This window comes from Coptis chinensis, chromosome 1, assembly GCF_015680905.1.
Source record: "Coptis chinensis isolate HL-2020 chromosome 1, ASM1568090v1, whole genome shotgun sequence".
Classification (NCBI taxonomy): Eukaryota; Viridiplantae; Streptophyta; class Magnoliopsida; order Ranunculales; family Ranunculaceae; genus Coptis; species Coptis chinensis.
In genome coordinates, this window is record NC_141456.1 from 11230867 (window position 1) to 11251383 (window position 20517).

Consider the following 20517-nt stretch of genomic DNA (forward strand, 5'->3'; position numbering starts at 1 on the left):
ATGTTTTCAAAAAAAAAGAACCCCTACTGAAAAAGAGGAAGAAAATAAAAGAGAAGAAGAAAAGAGAAAAGGGGAATGCAAAGTATTGGGCTCACCGCACTATTGATATTCATAGTTGTTTACATCTTGTAGATTTAATAAAAGGAAATAAAAGAGAAAAGGGAATGCGAAGTTATATTTATTTCTTTTTTTTTTGTTTCCATAGAAATATGATATGTTGTTTGTTATGTGTGATCATATGGATTGTATATTGGGAGTATAAAGCCATTAATGAACTGTATAGAGTTTTGTGAATAAGATGATCAGTTAATAGTAAACATTATTCCAGAAAACTTGTTTGCGCAGTCTTTTAATTATGTTCAGATGGAGATTGTATCTTACTCGGATGTCTCTAACATTTAATCCTTAGTTACCTGATATATTTAACTATGACATATATAAATTTTAGACATATCCAACGGTGGAGTTTTTGTCGAGGCACGTATAAGTGTGAGTGGTCATAGTATATACTACGCTAGAAAACTGCGTTGCGCAGTCATAAGTTTAGGCATAGATGAAGGATGACTACAAATTGGATCTTCCTCAAATTTTATCTGCATATTTACAACACAGAGTAGTCATACCCATTAATATTGTAGGACCATCCGACGGTGGGATGTCAGTCGAGGCATTGAAATACGAGACTATTGATTTTGGATAAAGTTGTGAATGAATGGAAAATGGTTAATCTATTTAATAGACGATTGTTTATGATCATTGTGCATGATTTGCTACTGCCTAAAATTAGTATATTTACATCAAAAGTGTAACTTTGGTTTATTTGAATATAAACATGGAAATTGATTGAGCTTGTGCAAACTGTCGCTCTTGGGAGTGTGTTATAAAAAATATTGTCTGAAAAGTATTGTTGATCGTGGAAATTTATTTTGTTTTGTATAACATATATATATACTATATGGATGTGAAATCATTAGAAAAATTATGACACTATTAGAATAAGATGGACATTTCTCATACTCATGATATGATAATTACACATTCCATCTCTAGGAGATGTGACGTGAATGCGGGTTGGATACATTTGATGTTTTGACGCATTCCATCCTTATGAGATGTGACGTAAATACGGGTTTGGATATGTTTTATGACGTATTCTATCATTGTGAGATGTGACGTAAATGCGGGATTAAAATTTATAACAAGGTTCCATCTTTTAGGGGAGGAACTAAATGTCTTTTGTCTCATTAAGAGATGTGACGTAAACCTTGGATTTGTGGATTCATATGATATTTTATGACGCATTCCATCCTTGTGAGATGTGACGTAAATACGGGATTAAAATTTATGGCAAGGTTCCATCTTTTAGGAAAGGAACTAAATGTCTTTTGCCTCACTAAGAGATGTGACGTAAACCTTGGTTATGTGAATTTACATGATATTGGTATTTCACGAGTTCAAAGTGCGGAAATAGGAAATGGTCCATTAGAAAATATAAAAGATGTCTAAGATAATTTAATAAATCATGGGGGGAGGGGGTCTTAATTAAAAAGTGTATTAATCATTTATATAATACTTTAGACATTATTTTTATATTTTATTGTTATCATTGAATTAACTCTGTTTTGTAGGAGGGTGGGCTACCTAATCCTTATTGCAGGGATGAAGCCCACTCTAGAATGTTAGGTGCTAAGGTACTGTATACTTCTTAAAGTTATTATTTAGATAGTTAGTTGTTTCACCCCTAGCTCTAATACAATCACTATTCACTCTTTTTCACCACTATTCCCCTTCCCAGCACTATTCACTCTCTCTATATCTTGGCCGCCCCTCTCTCTTTCTAGGTCTTTCTCTCCTTTACTAATGAATCCCCCACTTACTTTTTCTCTCTCTCCTTTTCCTTTATATCCCGCCCTCCCTCCATCCTAGCCTTCCATCTGTCCCCTAATCTCACGGTCCTTATCTTTCCACGCATAGGGTTTCCGTACCACAACCCACTATCCTTGCTTTGATCCTGTGAACCGCGGCTATGTTCCATATGCTGACTTGGGCGTATCAGCTCGCTGATCTCCTTGGGCTTTTACTCTACTACCATAGATGCCCCCTCTCGAGTCCGCGATCCTCATATGATCGGGGAGTCGAGAGTCCGGCTTATTCCAGCCGTCGGCCGGGGTTTTCCTCCTTCCTTGCCTCGCTGGATTCACACACTTCCCATGTGCCTACGGTCTACGCCTCTTCGATTCTTGTGTTTCCACGCGTCATCCCCTGGCTGGTCCCTTCGGGGTCTCCTCGATTTCAGCTCCTCTCAAATTATGTTTTTACCCCTCCCCTTTATAAAAGCCCGCTCGATTCCTTCTTCTCTCTCACTTTACTCTCTTCCAAATTTACTCTCCTCCACTCTTTCATCTTGTCTTTCGGTTGCTCCGCTCAAGCGCGTGGTTGTCTCCCGTGTTTTCTTTGTGCTCCAGCTTCTGTGTCAGCCACTCTCCTTCCTTCTTCAGGTTGGTCTTCTTCTCTCTCTATTTCCCTTTTCTTTCTGTACTGTGTATTTCCCCCCTAAACTGTGATTTTCTCTTTCCTCCCTCTCCCACCTGCGGTGATCGTGTGTTTTCTTCCTTGAAGTCTTCCCTAACATGTCGGACTCCAGATTCGACGACTCTTCATACTCCCCCTCTCGCAGTGTTGCCTCTCCCCCTCCCCTTGATCCGACCGAGGCCCCCTCCACCTCCGGCCAACCCCTTGCCCTTCCGCCGCCTCCCCCACGTAGCCGTAAACCTAACCTAGAGGCGGTTAAGGCAGCCTACGGTATTCCTGCTGATATCACTTTAGAACACGTGCCTGACCTAACCTTCTATCCTCATTTGGTCCCTTACAAATCGGGGTATCTCGTGGCCACGGTAGGGCAAATCATTACTGGTCTTCGCTTACCCCTCACCCGTCTGGATGTCGAGGTGTGTAACAATTTTAACATCCCCCCTTGCCAAGGCATTGGCAATTTCTGGAAGGTCATGTATGCCGCGAACTACTAAAATAGATCTGGGATTCCCAAGATAACGGTTCGCGACATGGTCGCTCACTTTTACATTAAAAAGAGCACGAAGGATGTCAGCATGTGTTATCATTCCTTCTATGTCCGCCCTAGAAAACAACATTTTGTCCTTCGTGTCACCTTTTCGGACAAGATGTGGCACCATTATCCATTGTATATCTCAGGAAACTTTCTATCCGCGGATCTTCCTCCTGAACTGAACCTTAATCATCTGGCTTTCCTTCCCAATAGTGAGTCCCCCTTTTATTTATCCTCTGACCTTGGTTCCTCCTCTGATCTTGCGACTCTTTTTTGCAGGTTGGTGTCCAGATTCGAAGTCGCGACCCTACAACCACATTTCCTCCACCATTTTCCAGAAACTCCGCGATCTCGGACCCTCACAATCCGCCGTCCTTGGAATCGATCCCAACATTGCCACTCTGCTGCTGTTTGACCCCCAACTGAAGGTCATCGGAGGGTATACCGTCCCCTTTTTTCGCCCCCCTCCACCCAAAGAATGAAAACCTCAGAATTTACCCCCTGTCCGAAAAAGGCGTCGTCCCCAGAAATCCCAACACCCTACAGTCGCTACACGCTAGCCCCCAACTCGCTCCTCCAATTCCCCCTCTCATTCCGCGGTTCATCCCTCTTACCACTCCCTGACCACTTGGGAAGATCAATACTTGTCTCCTCACTCCCCATATGCGGCTTCCCCTCCTTCCGATATGGGTGCTAACAAACGAAAGCTGTTTGACAGCAACTCGGATGAAGATGTTGTCACCGAAGTTGCCCCTTCCACTGTTACCAGCTCATCTCCTAGCCCGACTTCCAAGCGTCCGCGACCTTCTGCATCTGATAAGCGCCGCCAATCTACCTACTACAGTGCCTGCTGCACCCACCCGTCCAGAACAACGACATGGTAAGGAGCCGCCCTCGATCTCCGCAAAGGGCCGGCCGACCACTTCCTCCCTCGCCCCCCCACTTTTAAGGTCCGGAATCGCGTCATTAATACCAACGATTCGGCCCTGGAGAACCCCGCAGTGGCCTCCTCCCTGTTCTATGGGTCACACCTTCCCAAAGATCTTACTTACGCAGAAGGGGGCTCATTTGATCATCACCGAACCTCATTCTATACTGGCTAGGAAAAGGTACTCTCCCCTCCTTGCACCAGATAGCTTTCCTCCTCTTTTCTAGGTTGCCTGATCCTTGTTTTCTCTTTCAGATGAGTCTGGATATCTCATACATGATCCGCGACCTCTTTGGCGCTAGGTCCAAAGTTGAATAGCTAGAGACAGAAGTTGCCCGACTTGGACAACTCAGAGAGGCCGCGGAGATGGACAAACTCAGAGCCCAGGATGAACTCAAATCTGCTGAGGCCTCCCATCTGGCCTATATGGACAAGGTTAATGACCGTCTGAGTCAACAACGCGAAACCCTCCTATCTCAGCACAATGCCGCCATCTCATCTCTCTCCCAGAAACATCAGGAAGATACGACAGCCCTCCTCAAACAGCATGAATCTGACATGGATGATCTCCAGAATCACTTCAGGGCCCAGGCAGACAAGAGGGTGGCTAAGAAAATCAAAGAGGAGTATGACAGGCTTATCAAAGAAGACCGCCTACTTCCCGAAGCCCCTGTATCTGTCTCTGGGTCCAAGGTCGCAGTTGCACCCGTGGATCCTCCCTCTTCTACCGCGGTCACCGTTCCCGAGGTAGCAGAATTGGTATCTGAGGCCATTGATGCGGCCGCGGATGCTATCATTGAAAAGGCCGCGGATGTAATGATTCAAGAAAAAGTTTAGATGTCCCTTGTCTTGAGAACAATTAATGTGTATCTTGTATTTGCTCCCATTGCCGTTGTTTTTTGGCTACATTTGTTACGTTACACTTTATTCCCTTTTATTCCCCTTATGATGGTTGATGAGGTCTTATGGCCTCTTTTTGCTTGTGATGGTTGTGTTAACTACTTTACATAATATGTTGTTGTCTATATTTTATCCTTTCATGGACTCATTACACGGTAATGCACTTGTCGTAGTGAAACTCATGCTCCCACATTTACTTTCCCTACTGGAGGCAACTCGATTTGCCCCTCCTCCTTTGGCTCAACGGTTTGATTGCCCCTGCCTATGTCGGGGCCCCTCTTCTTCTACTCAGGCCAGACCCTTTATCTGCAGCCGGCGAAAACTCCCTCGCCGACACATGCCTAGAATCTCATGTCCGTCGTCCGGGGTCACTCATTTTGCCTCGGTTCGATTGGGACCTCATACCCATAAAGGGAAACTCATTTGGCCCCTGCTTATCTCGGACCTCTCGTCCGCAGAGGGCTCATCCCCTCCACCGCCTTCACTATGAAGGGCAAACGAAGTTCATGCAACAATGTCAATCCCAAAAGTGTTATGGTTTTATATATGTACAAATAGCTCAAGCGGCTGATGGTCTTTCCCTACATTCATAGGGAAATTTTTTCGATAATCTTACATTCCAAGGTCTCTCTATCATCTTCCCTTCCAAGGTTTGTAACATGTATGTTCATGTCCCTCCAACATCGACCACCGTATAGAGTCCCTCCCAATTTGGGCCCAACTTCCCCTCGCTCACCTTCTTTGTGCTAGGGGTCACTCTGCGGAGCACCAGATCTCCTATCTTGAACCTCTTCACCTTCACCCTCTTGTTGTACTGCCTTTGGAGGCGGCGATGATACTCTTCAAGTCTGGTGCGCGTGGTGTCCCTTCTTTCTTCGGCCAGATTCATGTCCCTGGACAGCATGCCCCAGTTGGACCCATTCTCGACAGCTCGAGTTCGAGTGGTAGCCACCACTATTTCTGACGGTATCACGGCCTCTACACCGTATGCCAAAGAAAAGGGAGTCTCCCTAGTGGTTGTCCGTGGAGTAGTTCGATAAGCCCACAACACATGGTTTAATTCGTCGGCCCAAGCCCCTTTTTTATCCTCCAATTTTCTCTTGAGATTGTTAAGTATGGTTTTGTTGGAAGACTCAGCCTGTCCATTACCCTCGGGGTTGTAAGGGGCAGAGAATCCTTACTTTACATGATATGCTTGCAAAAACCTCTTCACTTTAGAGCCCGTGAACTGGGTTCCATTGTCCACGATAATAGCATAGGGCAGCCCGAACCGACATATTATGTTTTCCCACAAGAATTTGATCACTTGCACCTCTTTCACCTATTGCAGCGGCACAACCTCAATCCACTTTGTCAAGTAGTCGGTCACGGCCAACATGAATCTCCTATTTCCTCTGGCCATGGGCAGCGGTCCTACTATGTCGAGGGCCCACATAGTGAATGACCATGGACTAGACACGTTGTGCAGCGGCTCGGCTGGGACAAATATCAGTTGAGAAAATCTCTGACATTTCTCACATTTTTTGGCAAACTCCACAGCGTCTCTCTTCATGTGAGGCCAAAAATATCCCTGCGTTAACCGCTGTTCTTACGCCTAATCGAATGACTCGGCTAATCGCCCCATATATAACTCCCCGAGCACCTCTTGCGCTAGCCTCGGACCCAGACATTTCAGTAAAGGCCCGTTGAAATTCTTTTCTCAGATAATTCCCCAACAACAGATACCTGAGGGGCCTTTGTTCCAGTCTTCGTTTCTCTCGCAGGTCACTCACCTCAACTCCAGACAAGAATTGTTTGAAAGGTTCCATCCACCCTTTATCCTCCTCCACGGTGTTCAGTACCTCCGGAGGCTCCTCGATACTTGGGCTTTCCAGTTTCCTTACTACGATAATCCTTTCCTCGGATCCTGGCATGGCTGCGGCCACATAGGCCAGAGCATCTGCATGGCGGTTCTCCCCGCGGTTTAAGTGTACAAATCGGATCTATGTGAACTTCGCCGCCCACTTTCGTAAGATTCCTAAATATTTCGCCATTCTATGGCACCTTAACGTGAACCCGCCGTTCGCTTAACATACCACTAGATTCAAGTCAGAGTAAACGGTAAGTTCCCTCATGCCCAAACTCTCAACCATCCTCATGCCCGCAATCACTGCTTCATATTCTGTCTCATTATTTGAAGTCGCGAATCCCAATCTCATTGTTTGTTCCAGTCTATTGTTATCCGGGCGCGGACCCAAAGACCACACCTATTGCTGCGCATGCACATGGGTCGATCCATTCGCGAAGACCCTCCATCCATTCCTTTCGTCCCACGGATTCAAACGATCCAGTTCCTCTTCTCGCTCGGGCTCCAAGACCATCTCTTCCCCCCACGTAGGATCTTCCGCTGGGAACTCAGCCAAAAACTCCGCCACTGCCTGGGCTTTCTCCGCCGTTCTGATCTGATATTGGATTTTATATGAACTTAGCATCACGGCCCATTTCAGCATTCTTTCTGATTTCTCCGCTCTCAGAGCTTGTTTGAGAGGCAAATTCGTCACCATGACCACTGCATGAGCTTCGAAATAAGGCTTCAACTTAAGGGCCGAAAATACCAAGGCAAGAGCATACTTTTCCACTCAGTTGTTTCTAGTCCCCGCGTCTAGCAAAGTCTTACTCTGGAAATACACCGGCTTTTCCATTTTATCCACAATGCGAACGAGGACTGAGCTGATAGCATACTCCGTGACCCCCAGGTACAAATACAATTTCTCTCCTACTTCGGGCCGCGATAACAGAGGTACTTCCCCAAGATACCTTTTTAGCCCTTGAAACACTCTTTCACACTCTGCTGTCCATGCAAAATCGGTGGTGTTCCTCAGCAATCTGTACAGCGGCCTGCACTTGTCGAATGATTTTGAAATAAATCGGTTCAGGGCCGCAACTCGTCCTGCCAACCGCTGCACCTCCTTCACCGTCTGAGGTGATGACATCTCCACCAATGACCTTATCTGTTCGGGATTTGCCTCTATTCCTCGCTGTGTCATAATATACCCCAGGAATTTCCCCGTAGTGACTCCGAATGTGCACTTCTCTGGATTGAGTTTCAGATTGTGTGGTCACAGTATCCCGAATGTTTCCCTCAACCCCTCCAAATGCTCTGCCTCGCTCTGACATGCTCTTCTTCACCATATTGTCTATGTATATCTCAATTTCCTTTCGAATCTTACTCTCGAACATTTTCTCCCCCAGCCGCTAGAAGGTGGCTCCTGCGTTTTTTAACCCGAACGACATTCTCGTATAGCAGTATGTACCCCCTTCCACTATGAATGACGTTTTTTCCTGATCAGGTCCGTACATCGCAACCTGATTGTACCCCATGGATGAATCTATAAATGAGAACATTTTGTACCCAGTCGTTCTGTCCACCAACTCATCTACTCGCGGCATAGGATAACTGTCCTTGGGGCACTCCAAGTTTACGTCCGTAAAGTCAACACACATTCGCACCTTGCCATTTTTCTTTGGGACCGCGACTATATTGGACCGACCCGGTCGCGTGAACTCCACCTCCCTTATGATCCCCGCTCTTTTCAACCTGGCAACCTCCTCTCGGATTCCTTCCGCATATTTAGGTCTCACACCCCTCATCTTCTGTCTTACTGGTTTCGCGTCCTCTCTCATATGCAGCCACACTACAACAGAAAGGCTTAATTGCAACGCCATCTGGTGTCGCTACAAGTACGAAAAAACGCTGCCAATGATCGCTGGGTAACGCTTAATGTAAATGTGCACAAAGGCGAAAAATTGGGTCACAAAAACTAAATTGAGACGCAACAATTGGTGTCACAAAAGCTTGAAGGTTATTGCAACGCCTTGTGCCGTTGCTATTACTTTATTAGCGTTGCTAAAGTATTTTCCCAAACTAAAATAATTTTTAAAATATTTAAACTATTTACAGCCGATTGTTGCAAAAAGGTTCTTTTAGTCGCGCACCTGCTAGCATTGCAAAAAGGTTACTTTTAGTTGCACCCTCTGGCGTCACAAAAGAAGCAAAACATTAGTTGTAGCATCTTTGTCGCAAAAGGTTTAAACAATTAGTTGCAATTAGTCGCATGCTGCCAAAAGTGTGTTTTTAGCTACCCCACTGCTGGTGGTTTTAGCCGCACTAAATGTGTTGGTAATTGTTATTCTTTTACAACGAGAGCTTGGCGTTGCAAATGGGATTATTTTGAATCATTTCAATTTATATAAACCTGCCCAATACAATTTATGATTAAACTAAAAACCCCAATCAGATGTATTCATTCACAATAAATTATAGCAAAATATATTTCATTAATTAAGATCATCCAAAAACATTATCTGCGCATCCGTACAATTAGTCTTTGCCAATATACTGAAATACATAATCTTCAAAGCCATCAACTAAATAAGATTTTGGTCAAATTCCAATAATCTGCCGATTCAAACAACATCCACCCAAGTTTTCCTTATCAATATACTGCCAACCAATCAGCCAATCTGGTACAAACAACAAATTGGAAAAGAAAAGAGACATTAGTATACTTATCCAAATTAAAAGAAGATTAAAGCAAAAATGCAAAAATGCACGTAAGCAATGCATGTGAAATATTTTTACGTGGTCAAACTATGGTCCCATCAACAACATAGAGATGCGTCACGCAAAGGAAGTCGGATTATTCCTGGAACAAACCAACTCAAAAGGGAAGGGAAGGCTAAAAAAAAAAGGTAAAGATCCTCTAGATTGATATTTAGTTCCAAGTCCCAGGATCTCTTGTTTCATCGTCACATTTCATGACTATTACTTGGTGGAAACAACAGTTAAAAGAATACAAACTCCAAGACTATAATAAGAAAATAAAATAACGACAGTGATTACCATGCCAAACAAAAAGAATAGGTAGGAAAAATGTAACTCCTCCAAATCCATGCAACTCATATCTCGAGGACATGGAGACGTATCTCGAGGACTTACTCATATCCAAATCCAAGTAATATCCCGATAATAAACTTATGCGTTGATTACTAACTAAGAAACTAGCTATTAGAGTTCCTATGGTTCCAAACAATAATTCTAGAATGGTACAAAATACCCAAGCTTCATACTTCATACAATTTCAAGTCCTAGGCTGCTATAGGCCATCTGTTGGGTTGCTGCAGGCCGCCCTAGGCCAATTCTAGGCTCTGACAGGTCACTGCAGGCTTTATTTTCAGCCACTGCAGGCCATATATATTTCTAGCCATTGTGGGCCATTAGTTTTTGACTTCTTTGACATGCCGTTCACTAAGTATGCATATTACTTCCTTCAAAAACCAAAAATCAGCACCACACAATCCACACAATTATCCTCTATTTCTACCTACACGTAAATCAAGCATATACAAGTACTCACAAACCACCACAACCCTTATCTCATATAAAGATTCCTGATTTACTTCAACTCAATGTCATAAAGGAACATGTCAGAAATTCTCTAATTGGGAAGTTCAAATATCCTAACTGATTTGATTGAAACTAAGCAAAAGAGTAAAAAGAACCAAGTATATATTGAGTTTACAATGACACAAAGAAGAACTAGAGTCAAGAGAGTTTTTACCTACTCACCAATTGATGATAGATATTTCAAGAATGTTGCTGGAAATTTCTGCCCAATCAACACTGTAAAAACCTCATCAATAATTAACTATGACCAGGTCCTACATACTTCTGCAACTACCAAAATAGTGACAGACTGTTCTCAATGGATTTTAGGTAATGAATGCTTTGGAACACTTCTCCCCAATATTTTGCCTTCATTACCTAAACATTGGAAGAGTGATGTATAAGAATTAGAAACCAAGTTAGGCTAAACACATGAAGAAGAAAAATAAGTATTAATAAAAGGAATGACAAAGTTTTTTTTAGAACCTGATTTACTTCCAAGGCAAGAGTTTCTATATAGGGAGAGTTCTTTAACAAGTTCTGAATAGAACTGCTATAACAACTGAAACCTAAATGGACGCAACACGAGCTTGACTGACAACTTACAAGTACTCTTCTATGAATGCTCAATGTATGAAACAAAAAACTAATAGATAAGGCCTATCATATTTTAACTGAACGAGATATTTGTACAAATTTAAAGTGTATCTTAGAAAGCCAATAATACCTCAGTAAGCTCTACAATCACCGGTAAATGTTGAAAGCCTATAAAAAAGATGATAAATGATAATGCAGCTAAACCCAAATAAAGCCTCAGCATATTCACCGGCGCCTCATATATCGCTAAAAAGAACAAAAAGAAATGTATAGAAACTTGTCAGGAAAAAAAATACACTGTTCACCAAAAACATTATTTCCACACAAAAAACTTATATGTTGTGAGGCTTAGTAAGTCTGCGCATTTTCTAGATAAGTTGGTGGCTCACAGCACACCAAACGATCAACTAACATTTAACCATTCAAATAATAAATACAACATGCATGAAATAAGTAGGCTATAGACTGGTGGTGTAAGTTCCTACCTTCACACTCTTCCTTATAGTCACGCGTTCCCAAAGAACTATAACCAAAGTCAACTCCTATAGACACATAAGCTCATTATCATAATTCATAGAAAATTAATGAACTAATAAATTCTTCTAACTTGAGTGTATATAACTCGATAAGAACTTGTGTTTTATCACTAAAACACCAGGGGGGGGGGGGACAAAACAACACCATCATTTGGGAGTAATTTTCACTCCTATGGCAGTAGCAGGAGCTACATTTTGATTGAAGGATTACTATTTTTATAGTAAGAATGAGGTCAGATGTCTCTCTGCATACCAAAAAATAGAAAAAAAAACTTGAGGAAAGACCCATGAAGGAAAAGGAAAAAATAGTACCAATTAAGAACTATACAACAACGATAAAAGAACTATTACAAGTGTTTGATTGTTGCTTACCTCATGAGACAACAAGAAGTTTGTTATGTTGCAAGTGACTGTTAATAGACAAAAGTCGTCGAACATCTATAATCCTATTCGTGGATATTCCCTGAAAAATATTTCAATTATTCAATCTTCAATTTAACAAAGTGCAGAAGTACATCAAGTGAATATATCAATCTCCTTCTAAATTAAGCACAAGTTTGTAACAGTCAGAGCATTGTGAGTGATGATGAATAATACATAACAGTTCAAACATAAATTGACTAAAGTAAATAACTTCAAATTTTCCATGATTTACTAAAGTGGGGAAACAAAGGAACATCAAAACAACACCATTTGGGAAAGAAGGAAACCATCTACAATCAAACGATTACAAATGAGAAGAATACAAACCTGAAAAATTAAAGCTTCAAACTTTATTCCTCTAGTAATTAATTTCATCTTTTAACCTGATAAATTAATTAAGATCCAAAGATAATTAAGCCAACCTGAAAATTTTTGAAGCTCAACCCAAAAGTTGAAGCTTTGAAGGAAACCCAAAACCAAAATTCGAAGCTTTTCAAGCTTTCAAGCGAAAAATAGAAAAGAAAAAAAAAACACTTACTCACCGCAAAAAGAGAGAGAGAAATCAGGCGTGGTCAATTTTGTTGCTTTAGTGGTTAGAGAAAAGAAAGTGTTTAGGGTTTCCAAATTTTTAGTTTTTGGTTCGAGCGGCAAAAAATGAAAATACCCCGCCCATAAGATGCCCAAGAGAAGCACCCATTCTCGTCACAGTAAGGATATACCAAATACCTTGTTTTAGATTGGTACAACCTTAGTGTAAGACCCCTATTTTATATTTACTTTATTTGCGTAACAATATTTAATATTTTCTATATTTGACTGTATTTTTCTGGTCAACGTACTAGCATGTGGAATACCAAATAGTAATTTCAAATAATGTTAATATAGGAAACTAGTATTTGAATTTTGAATGTGGGTAGATTATCTTTAATTTTTGGAAAACTTTAAATAAAAAGGAAACAAGATATTAACCTAAGGAACATAATATATATAATACTTTTAATAGAAATAATATTTCCATAGTTATGATATAAGAATATTTAGTAATTTGGAAGTTAATCAAAATATAGGGTGTCTCCGGATAAACTAGTTTTTCCTGAAAACCACAAACAACACACACAAGCAAAAAAAAACGGAGAAGAATGCGGATTTCGCGAGCTAGCTGGGATTGGTTATCACATTATTTTCTTCGATAGTTTTCTTTTCACGGTAACAGGAGGTGAGTAGTTTATTTTTTTGTATTTTTCCCGTATATAGACACAGTTGATTGTACGTCCAAAACCATGTTCTGTTCATCTTTCATTTTCTGCCATTTTCTCTTCAAAGAGTATTCTTATTGTGTATGTTTAAAACTTAGTAATTTTTTTAGTACTGTCAACACCATTAGGTGGTGGTAAAGGGAGGCACGAGCCCCCAAACCTCCTCCCCTGTAAAAACGCCATTACTGTGATACTGAGGGATTTGATTTTTTGTTTTTATTTTCGTGTTTGAACTGCTATGTTGTATTGTGGGTTGGTGGTTTGATGTATGGTGGTACGGGGAAAGTTTGAGAGTGGTTGAAAGCTTCAAGAACGTTAATGGCGGTCGGATCTGTGATTGGAGAGCGATTTCGAAAACTGATAATTTGGGGTTTCTTGAGGAATTAAAGTTTTGGGGTTTTTCATTCTAACCAATTTCGATTGGTTAGTTTTGGGTGGTGTGTGAAGGTTGGGTGGCCGGAATTTGGGGTTGGAGCGCTGGAGAAGATGAAGGGATCGACCACTGTTCCTGATGTTTTGTTTGGGTACTATTTTAGTTGGGCCGGACCACACTAGTTGGGTTACCTTGGGCCGGACCACATCAGTTTTGTTTTGGGCCAATTCTTTTAGTCTTTTATTTTGGGCTAGTTTAAAAGGTTTATGTGGGCTGGTCCTAAAATTTGAATTGGATCGCATGGGATCTAGTTTAGTTTCGAAATTTTCAAGTTGGGCCAAATTAGTTTATGGGCCGGGTTAAACCGGGTCAATTTAGCTAGTCGCTTAGGACCAGGGTTTGAACTCTTTTTAAATATGGGTTTGGGTGAGGTCCGGATGGAATGACCACCGGTTAGGACCGTCGACTGTTGGGTTGACTGTTGACTCGTTGATTGTTGACTTTTTCCAAAAATGTTATAGATTGAATTTATGGACCAATCCGATGATAGGATGTGGGTGACACTTGTATAAACTTGTTTGTCAGTATCTAATATAGATTTGACGTCGATCTTGTGTAAATTTTGACACGTGAAGATAGGGAAATTTTAAGATGCATAGATATATACATTTGAATAAATTACGTAACGAAAATCCTAGAACCTAGCTACCACAACTCATGTGATTTGCCCTGTGTGGGTGTGTGGAATTTGATTGGCCCTTCGGGCGTTTCAGTAAATCTGAATGGCCCTTCTGGCGTAGCCAAATAGTGGCTTGATTATTTCGTTCGCAAAACTTTCATTCGACACGCGCATTACTTTTATGCCGAATAGTGGCATTACTTACATAATGGCTTTCGTGTGGGGGTTACCTGGTGTGCGGCATCCCGCTCAATGTAAGGGGAGGCATGTGGATGTACATGTTCGGCGTTGGGTAGCAATTGTGGTAGCCAGGAAAACTAGGTAAAACATAGAGACGACGAGTTACTAGGGACACTTGATAAATGTTACTGCCATGATATTTTCCTCAGGTGTGGTTATTGATTTAAGACTTTCAAGTTAAGTTTCATTTTGTTATGATTATTACAAATTGCTTGCGTGAGAGTGGGTTAAACTAATTATTCTTGCGAGAGGGACCCACTCTGCGATAGAGCATGCATAAATGTAAAAGTACTAGGGTGACATAAGTTATTTACTCTTAGTTAGAAGTTAAGGTGCCTTTATGAAGGAACTAACTACCTTAAGCTTAGGCGTCTCGATGGAGGAACTACCTACCATGTAAAGAATGAAATATTATGTATGTCTAAATGGTTTTACTAAGGCTACTCATACCAGCATTATTTATAATGCTGACCCGATTTGCATGTTTGCTAATCGGGTGTGTTCTTATATGAACATAGTCGATCGACTGGGGCGGGGTTAGGCGATGTTCGAAGGTGCGCGTCTTTGCTTTCGTGATTGATGTTAGCATTTATTTTTAATAAGATGTCGTTTCATTTTTCCTCAGAGATGTAGTGGAATTTGTTGGGGACATATGTTTAATTTATTTTTTCCGAATTCTTAAGTGAAGAAGTTTGTAACTTAATTTTTTATCACAAGTTTTCTTAATGATGAGTGGATTGTTTTGAGTATTTTGTTGTTTAGTTTTTCCGCATGTGTTATTATTCATTAAGGTTATGATATAGATTGGGTTGTGAGGTTGTTGTCACATCTCGGATATCGAGGAGTCGGATATCATTATTATTATCTGATTTATCGAAATTCGGGGTGTGACAGTTTGGTATCGGAGCATTTGGTTAGCTTAGATTGGGAATGTCTAAGTGATCCTCGGATATGGATTATGGGTAATAGTGTTGAGTGTTCTGTGGATATTAATAGGAGTTTTGTTTGAACTGTAGATCATGGTTGAAACACGAGCTAGCAATGGTACTGAACCTGTAGGGAACGCTCCTATCCAAATGACTAGGGGGCAGTTAACTCGGCTCCTGCAGGCCGTGCAGAATAATTCAGGGAATCATAATGATCCGTTTGCTAAGCATAATAAGGACTTTGCCAACCTGGGTGGTAAGAGGTTCACTGGAACCCTTGGCCCTCTTGTAGCCGAAGCTTGGCTTAAAGCTTGCGAGATGATTTTCAAGCGCATGGATCTGACAGAGGTTCAGAAGCAGGAGTTGGCTGCCCATCAGTTGGACGATGCAGCACAGTTTTGGTGGATGTCTATTCTTCCACATGTTGATGCTGATACGATGTCTTGGACTGAGTTCCAGGAGAAGTTCGAGGCTAGGTTTATTCCCCAGGCTTTGAGGGAACAGAAGGCAGAAGAGTTTCAGCAGCTCAAGCAGACGGGTCGACGACAGTTGAACAGTATGTTACCCAGTTCAATGAGTTGTCAAGGTTTGCTGCTTATCTGGTGGATACTCCTGAGAAGAAGAATAGAAAGTTTATCAAGGGACTGAACCCTTACTTGTCGAGGTCATTACTTCCTTTCGGCAAAGACACTTTTGACCGAGTTTTGGATCTTGCTTTGATGTATGAGGAGCAGAACAAGGAGTTTTGTGAAATCCGAGACAAGGGTAAGGGAGGAGCTAGTGATCCCGCACTGTAATTGCTATGCTTGCCTTTTCCTGTGGTGGAATGGTTCACCTCCCAGCTCGCGAACCATCCTTTTAACGGTATCCTGATGGCTGTTCTTCGATGCCACCTGATCACCGCGGACCTCATACATTCCAGTCGGGGTGGGGAATCGAATAACTTGGTAATATGTCGAAGGCACCGCTTTTATCTCATGAATCCACTGCCTCCCTAGGATCGCATTATATTGAGAGTTGGAATCGACCACCATGAATCTTGAAAACACAGTCACCGGTCCTATCATCACGGGTAATAAAAGTTCTCCCATAGGCTCTGTGACGCTTCCATTAAATCCATACAAACTGGATCGCGGTGGCCTTAGTTGCCCCGGGTCAATCCTCATTTTCTCCAACGCTCCCCTAAACAATAAGTCCACCGCACTGCCGCAATCAATCAACACCCTTTTGACCATGTAATTGCCCATTGCCACCGTAATGACCAACGCGTCCTCATGTGGGGTATCGACAACTCGGAGATCTGCACTAGAAAATATAATCTTGTCTTCCCTGCCCATTGCCTCTGCACTGTATCACGGTCCTCTGGTTGACTCATTGACCTGCTGAATACTTGCTGTCCTCCTCACCTTGTCTCTATGGGCGTTGTGACTCAGCACTTCTCCACTAAAGATAACATTAATGGTTCCCAATATTCTCCCTAGAGCTGGCACCGGCTCCACATTCGGGGACTCCGCTATAAATTCTCTCATCATTTCCTTTTCTACCAACCTCTGGACCAACCATTTCAACGCGTAGCAATCATTAGTCTCATGGTTGCATACTTGGTGGTATGCACAGTACGACTTGTTTGGCATTTCGGTGGGGACGGTCTGGGGTCCCTCGTACCCTTGCATGTTTTTGATCAACAATAATATCTCATTCAATGGCCTGTTTAAAGGCATGTGTTCTAGCTCGCGGTATGGCTTCCTTTCTCTCTATTCTTTCCACGCTACCTCTCTACTCCTTTCCGGACGCGATGACTAGCCGCGATACCGCTTGCTACTTTTGTCTGCTGCCTCTGTCTTTCTGCGATCCCCCCCTTTCTCTACCGATGACACTGTCTTTACCCCCACTCTTAGAATCTTTCTGCATGGTGTCCTCATATCTGATATATTTCTCTACCCGCGGATATAACTAATGCAAGGTCGCCATCTCATTCTTTGCCACGGACTGATGGACCCCCGTTCCAGGCCGCATACCCCTTTCAAATGCTATCATTGCCGTCCTTTCATCCAAATTCTCCACCTTCAAGGTCTCGGCCTTGAAGCGGCACAGATACTCCCTGACCGATTCCGCAGACCTTTGTCTTACATTAAATAAGGTTGCGATGTCCACAACCCGCCTCTTCTGATGTATAAAATAATTTATGAACGCCTGCTCCAACTCCTGAAAATTAGTTATACTCTTCGACGACAACCTGTAATACCAGTCTGAAGCTCCTCCCTTCAAGCTAGCCGGAAAAATCATGCACCGCAACCCATCATACCGCAACTCTTTCCAGAGTGACATCTATTGTCTAAAGTGGTGAATGTGATCTGCTGGGTCCCCTGTTCCATCGTATATTTCGAACCTTGGTTGGTTGAACCGCTTCAGTACCTCTGAAGTCCATATCGCATCCGCCAATGGGTTGCGATTCAATCCAGCCACCACCTGGCTGGCTGCGCCTACCTGAGTATTCGTCTGCTGAAGTTTCGCCCCTCGGTCATTGTTTATCATTTCCTGGACTTGCTCCACTGTTAACCCCGCCACTGGGTTTTCCACCAGAGTCGGTCCATGCTCCTCCTCGTCCCCCGCTTTCTCGCTCTCCGACCCCTCACTTGGCTCTTCCCCGATTTCTTCCTCCGCCCTCTCTCTTTCTCTTCTCAACTCCTCGTTTTCCTCCCTTAGCCTCTCGATCTCTTCTCGCATCAGTCGCATTTCTTCCGCTGCTCGGCCCTCTTCTCGTTCTTCCCCTTCCTCAATTACTGCTTCCAGCATCGGTTTATGAACCCCTACTTTCTTGGGTCTACCCACTGCCTTTTTCGTTGCCATTTCTATGTTATCGTCCCCACAGACGGCACCAAATGTTTCACCGTACTCCTAGCTCTAATACAATCACTATTCACTCTTTTTCACCACTATTCCCCTTCCCAGCACTATTCACTCTCTCTATATCTTGGCTGCCCCTCTCTCTTTCTAGGTCTTTCTCTCCTTTACTAATGAATCCCCCCTACTTTTTCTCTCTCTCTTCTTTTCCTTTATATCCCGCCCTCCCTCCATCCTAGCCTTCCATCTGTCCCCTAATCTCGCGGTTCTTATCTTTCCACGCATAGGGTTTTCGTACCGCGACCCACTATCCTTGCTTTGATCCTGTGAACCGCGGCTATGTTCCATATGTTGACTTGGGCGTATCAGCCCGCTGATCTCCTTGGGCTTTTACCCTGCCACCACATTAGTTACAATGTTATATTAAATTTTATATATTATATTGGTATGTGCTACATAGATTGTTACACGTTAAGAGAAACTAATTGTCAGTTGGTGATAAGGGATTGATGTCTCTAACGTAGACGTGGTATACGTAACTTCATGGTGACAATGTGTATTGTTATGAACTATTATGAGCATTACATTTAGGGCACTCACACCAGCATTTTTAATGCTGATCCCAGTTTGCTTTGCATTCGGGGGTATGTTCCTTATGGAACCTAGACCGCCATAAGAACCGCAAAAAGATGGTAATGGCTTGTTTGAGTTGGAAAATCGTGGATCTACAGTTGGAGTAGCTGGCTTTGCTTAGGAGTTGTTTTTCTTTAGAGATCATACCGTTTTGATTGTATATATGTTGGATTTTGAGTTAATAAGTTGGGACATTCTCGTTTATATTTATTTCGGTTTGACGTTCCTCGACATATTAGGATGATTGTAATTTGGAGGTTATTCATTTTGGATTTATGCAAGTATTCTTATTCCAATATTTATTTTTTTGCTATAATTAAATGCATGTTTATCAGAAAGGTATGATCTCGGTTCACGCCTCGGGATTTGTAGGATTTGGATGACGTGGAAATAGAGTAAATATCAATTTGTTGTCGATTCAGATTCTACGAAAAATCGGGGTGTGACAAGGAACCTCATCTCTTTTGATGGTGCTTTTAACAGATGTGAGAATAAGGGGGTGTCAGCCACAATATGCAGAAGTCCATATGGTAAATTACTTGGAGCAGCATACATGAAATTCAATTGCCAAACAGACTATATATAGGCGAATGTTATGGAGCGTCCCACCGCTTCTAATTCGAGCTAAAGCCGGGGGCCCTCTATAGTCTTGGGAGATAATCGTGGGTTAATGGAAGTGCTTGCAAGGAATGAGGAAAGCTTAGGCTGGCAAGTAGAGGAACATGTGAAGAAAATCTTAGATTTATTTCAAGTTTGTAATATAAATAATGAGTCAAATACTGAATTCTTTTGGATAAGACGTAACACCAATGGAGATGTCCATGAACTGGCCAGATGGGCAGCAAGATATGCAGGAATTGGACCTCCTCCAAATTGGGTTTTTGAGTCTGTAACTCCTCTTATGAGATTTTAAGGAAATAGAAGGAAGTCGATTATTGAAAAATAAAATAAAAATAAAAATGAGGCTCCAGGTTTCAAATACAGACATGATCATGTCAGAGATATGTTATGTGATGCATTTTGGAGGGCTGTGGTACAAGTGAAGAAGGATGCTTTCGTGAATTTTCTTACTGATCCAAATAAGGAAAGATCTACACTTCGGCCTCCGGATGTATTGATATACAGTTGGTTTGAGGGGAGACATGCATGTGTTGATGTAACTAGAGCCTCTCCGTTGGTAGGGCTTGAGAATGGAGTCTTTGAGGTGGGAGAAACAGCTAAGAGAGCAAGACAGGGAAGATGGAGAAGCATGAAGAAGTTTGCACGGCTAACCAGCATTGTTTAATTACGTTTAATTTCGACGTTTTCGGTTTCTTGGAACAACCGCCGTCATTGAGAACTACCGAGAGACTTGAAAAGTTATAGACGAAGCGTTATGACAATTTGGTTCTAACGAGTTTGTTTTTCGAATAATATGATTTGCTATTCAGAAAGGATTTGCGATGCAGCTTGTTGCACGTTTGTCCTAATTATTTATAAAATTTCTTATCAGTATCAATAAAATTTTCACTTAAAAAATAAGATAATAAATAAAATAAATAATGTTCAAGATAAAAGGTTCCAGAACAGGCTGGATAAAAATGTCTAGGAACTAGGAACTGGGGACAAAATTGGCAAACAAGCAGCCAATTGGCAGGGCAAAGCTTATCTTTCCAAGTGACCACCAGTGATGGTAGGATGGTGCAGTCCAACA

At 42.2% G+C, this 20517-nt stretch overlaps 3 protein-coding genes across 3 annotated transcripts; all 3 read right to left on the bottom strand.

Moving 5' to 3' along the window:
- Positions 1-5559: 5559 nt before the first annotated feature.
- LOC147522104 (uncharacterized) lies at positions 5560-6805 on the bottom strand. Its single transcript, XM_086567177.1, has 2 exons — positions 6665-6805; positions 5560-6030 (listed from the first exon to the last, which is right to left on the bottom strand). The coding sequence occupies exons 1-2, from the start codon at positions 6803-6805 to the stop codon at positions 5560-5562; spliced, it is 612 nt and encodes a 203-aa protein (XP_086423303.1).
- A 9342-nt stretch (positions 6806-16147) lies between these two features.
- LOC147522105 (uncharacterized) lies at positions 16148-16684 on the bottom strand. The gene has a single exon (XM_086567184.1). It carries the CDS (start codon positions 16682-16684, stop codon positions 16148-16150), a length of 537 nt encoding a protein of 178 aa, XP_086423310.1.
- Positions 16685-17300: 616 nt separating this feature from the next.
- Positions 17301-17675, bottom strand: LOC147522106 (uncharacterized). The gene has a single exon (XM_086567189.1). The coding sequence runs from the start codon at positions 17673-17675 to the stop codon at positions 17301-17303; it is 375 nt and encodes a 124-aa protein (XP_086423315.1).
- Between the last annotated feature and the right edge of the window lie 2842 nt (positions 17676-20517).

Excerpts from the sequence above, each read along its gene's own strand:
- LOC147522106 (XM_086567189.1), bottom strand. The coding sequence starts at position 17,675 with ATGTCACTCTGGAAAGAGTTGCGGTATGATGGGTTGCGGTGCATGATT.
- LOC147522104 (XM_086567177.1), bottom strand. The coding sequence starts at position 6,805 with ATGCCAGGATCCGAGGAAAGGATTATCGTAGTAAGGAAACTGGAAAGC. Across the intron at positions 6,031-6,664 it reads AATTCTTGTCTGGAGTTGAG|GCTGAGTCTTCCAACAAAAC; the intron begins GTGAGTGACCTG and ends GGTAATGGACAG.
- LOC147522105 (XM_086567184.1), bottom strand. The coding sequence starts at position 16,684 with ATGGGCAGGGAAGACAAGATTATATTTTCTAGTGCAGATCTCCGAGTT.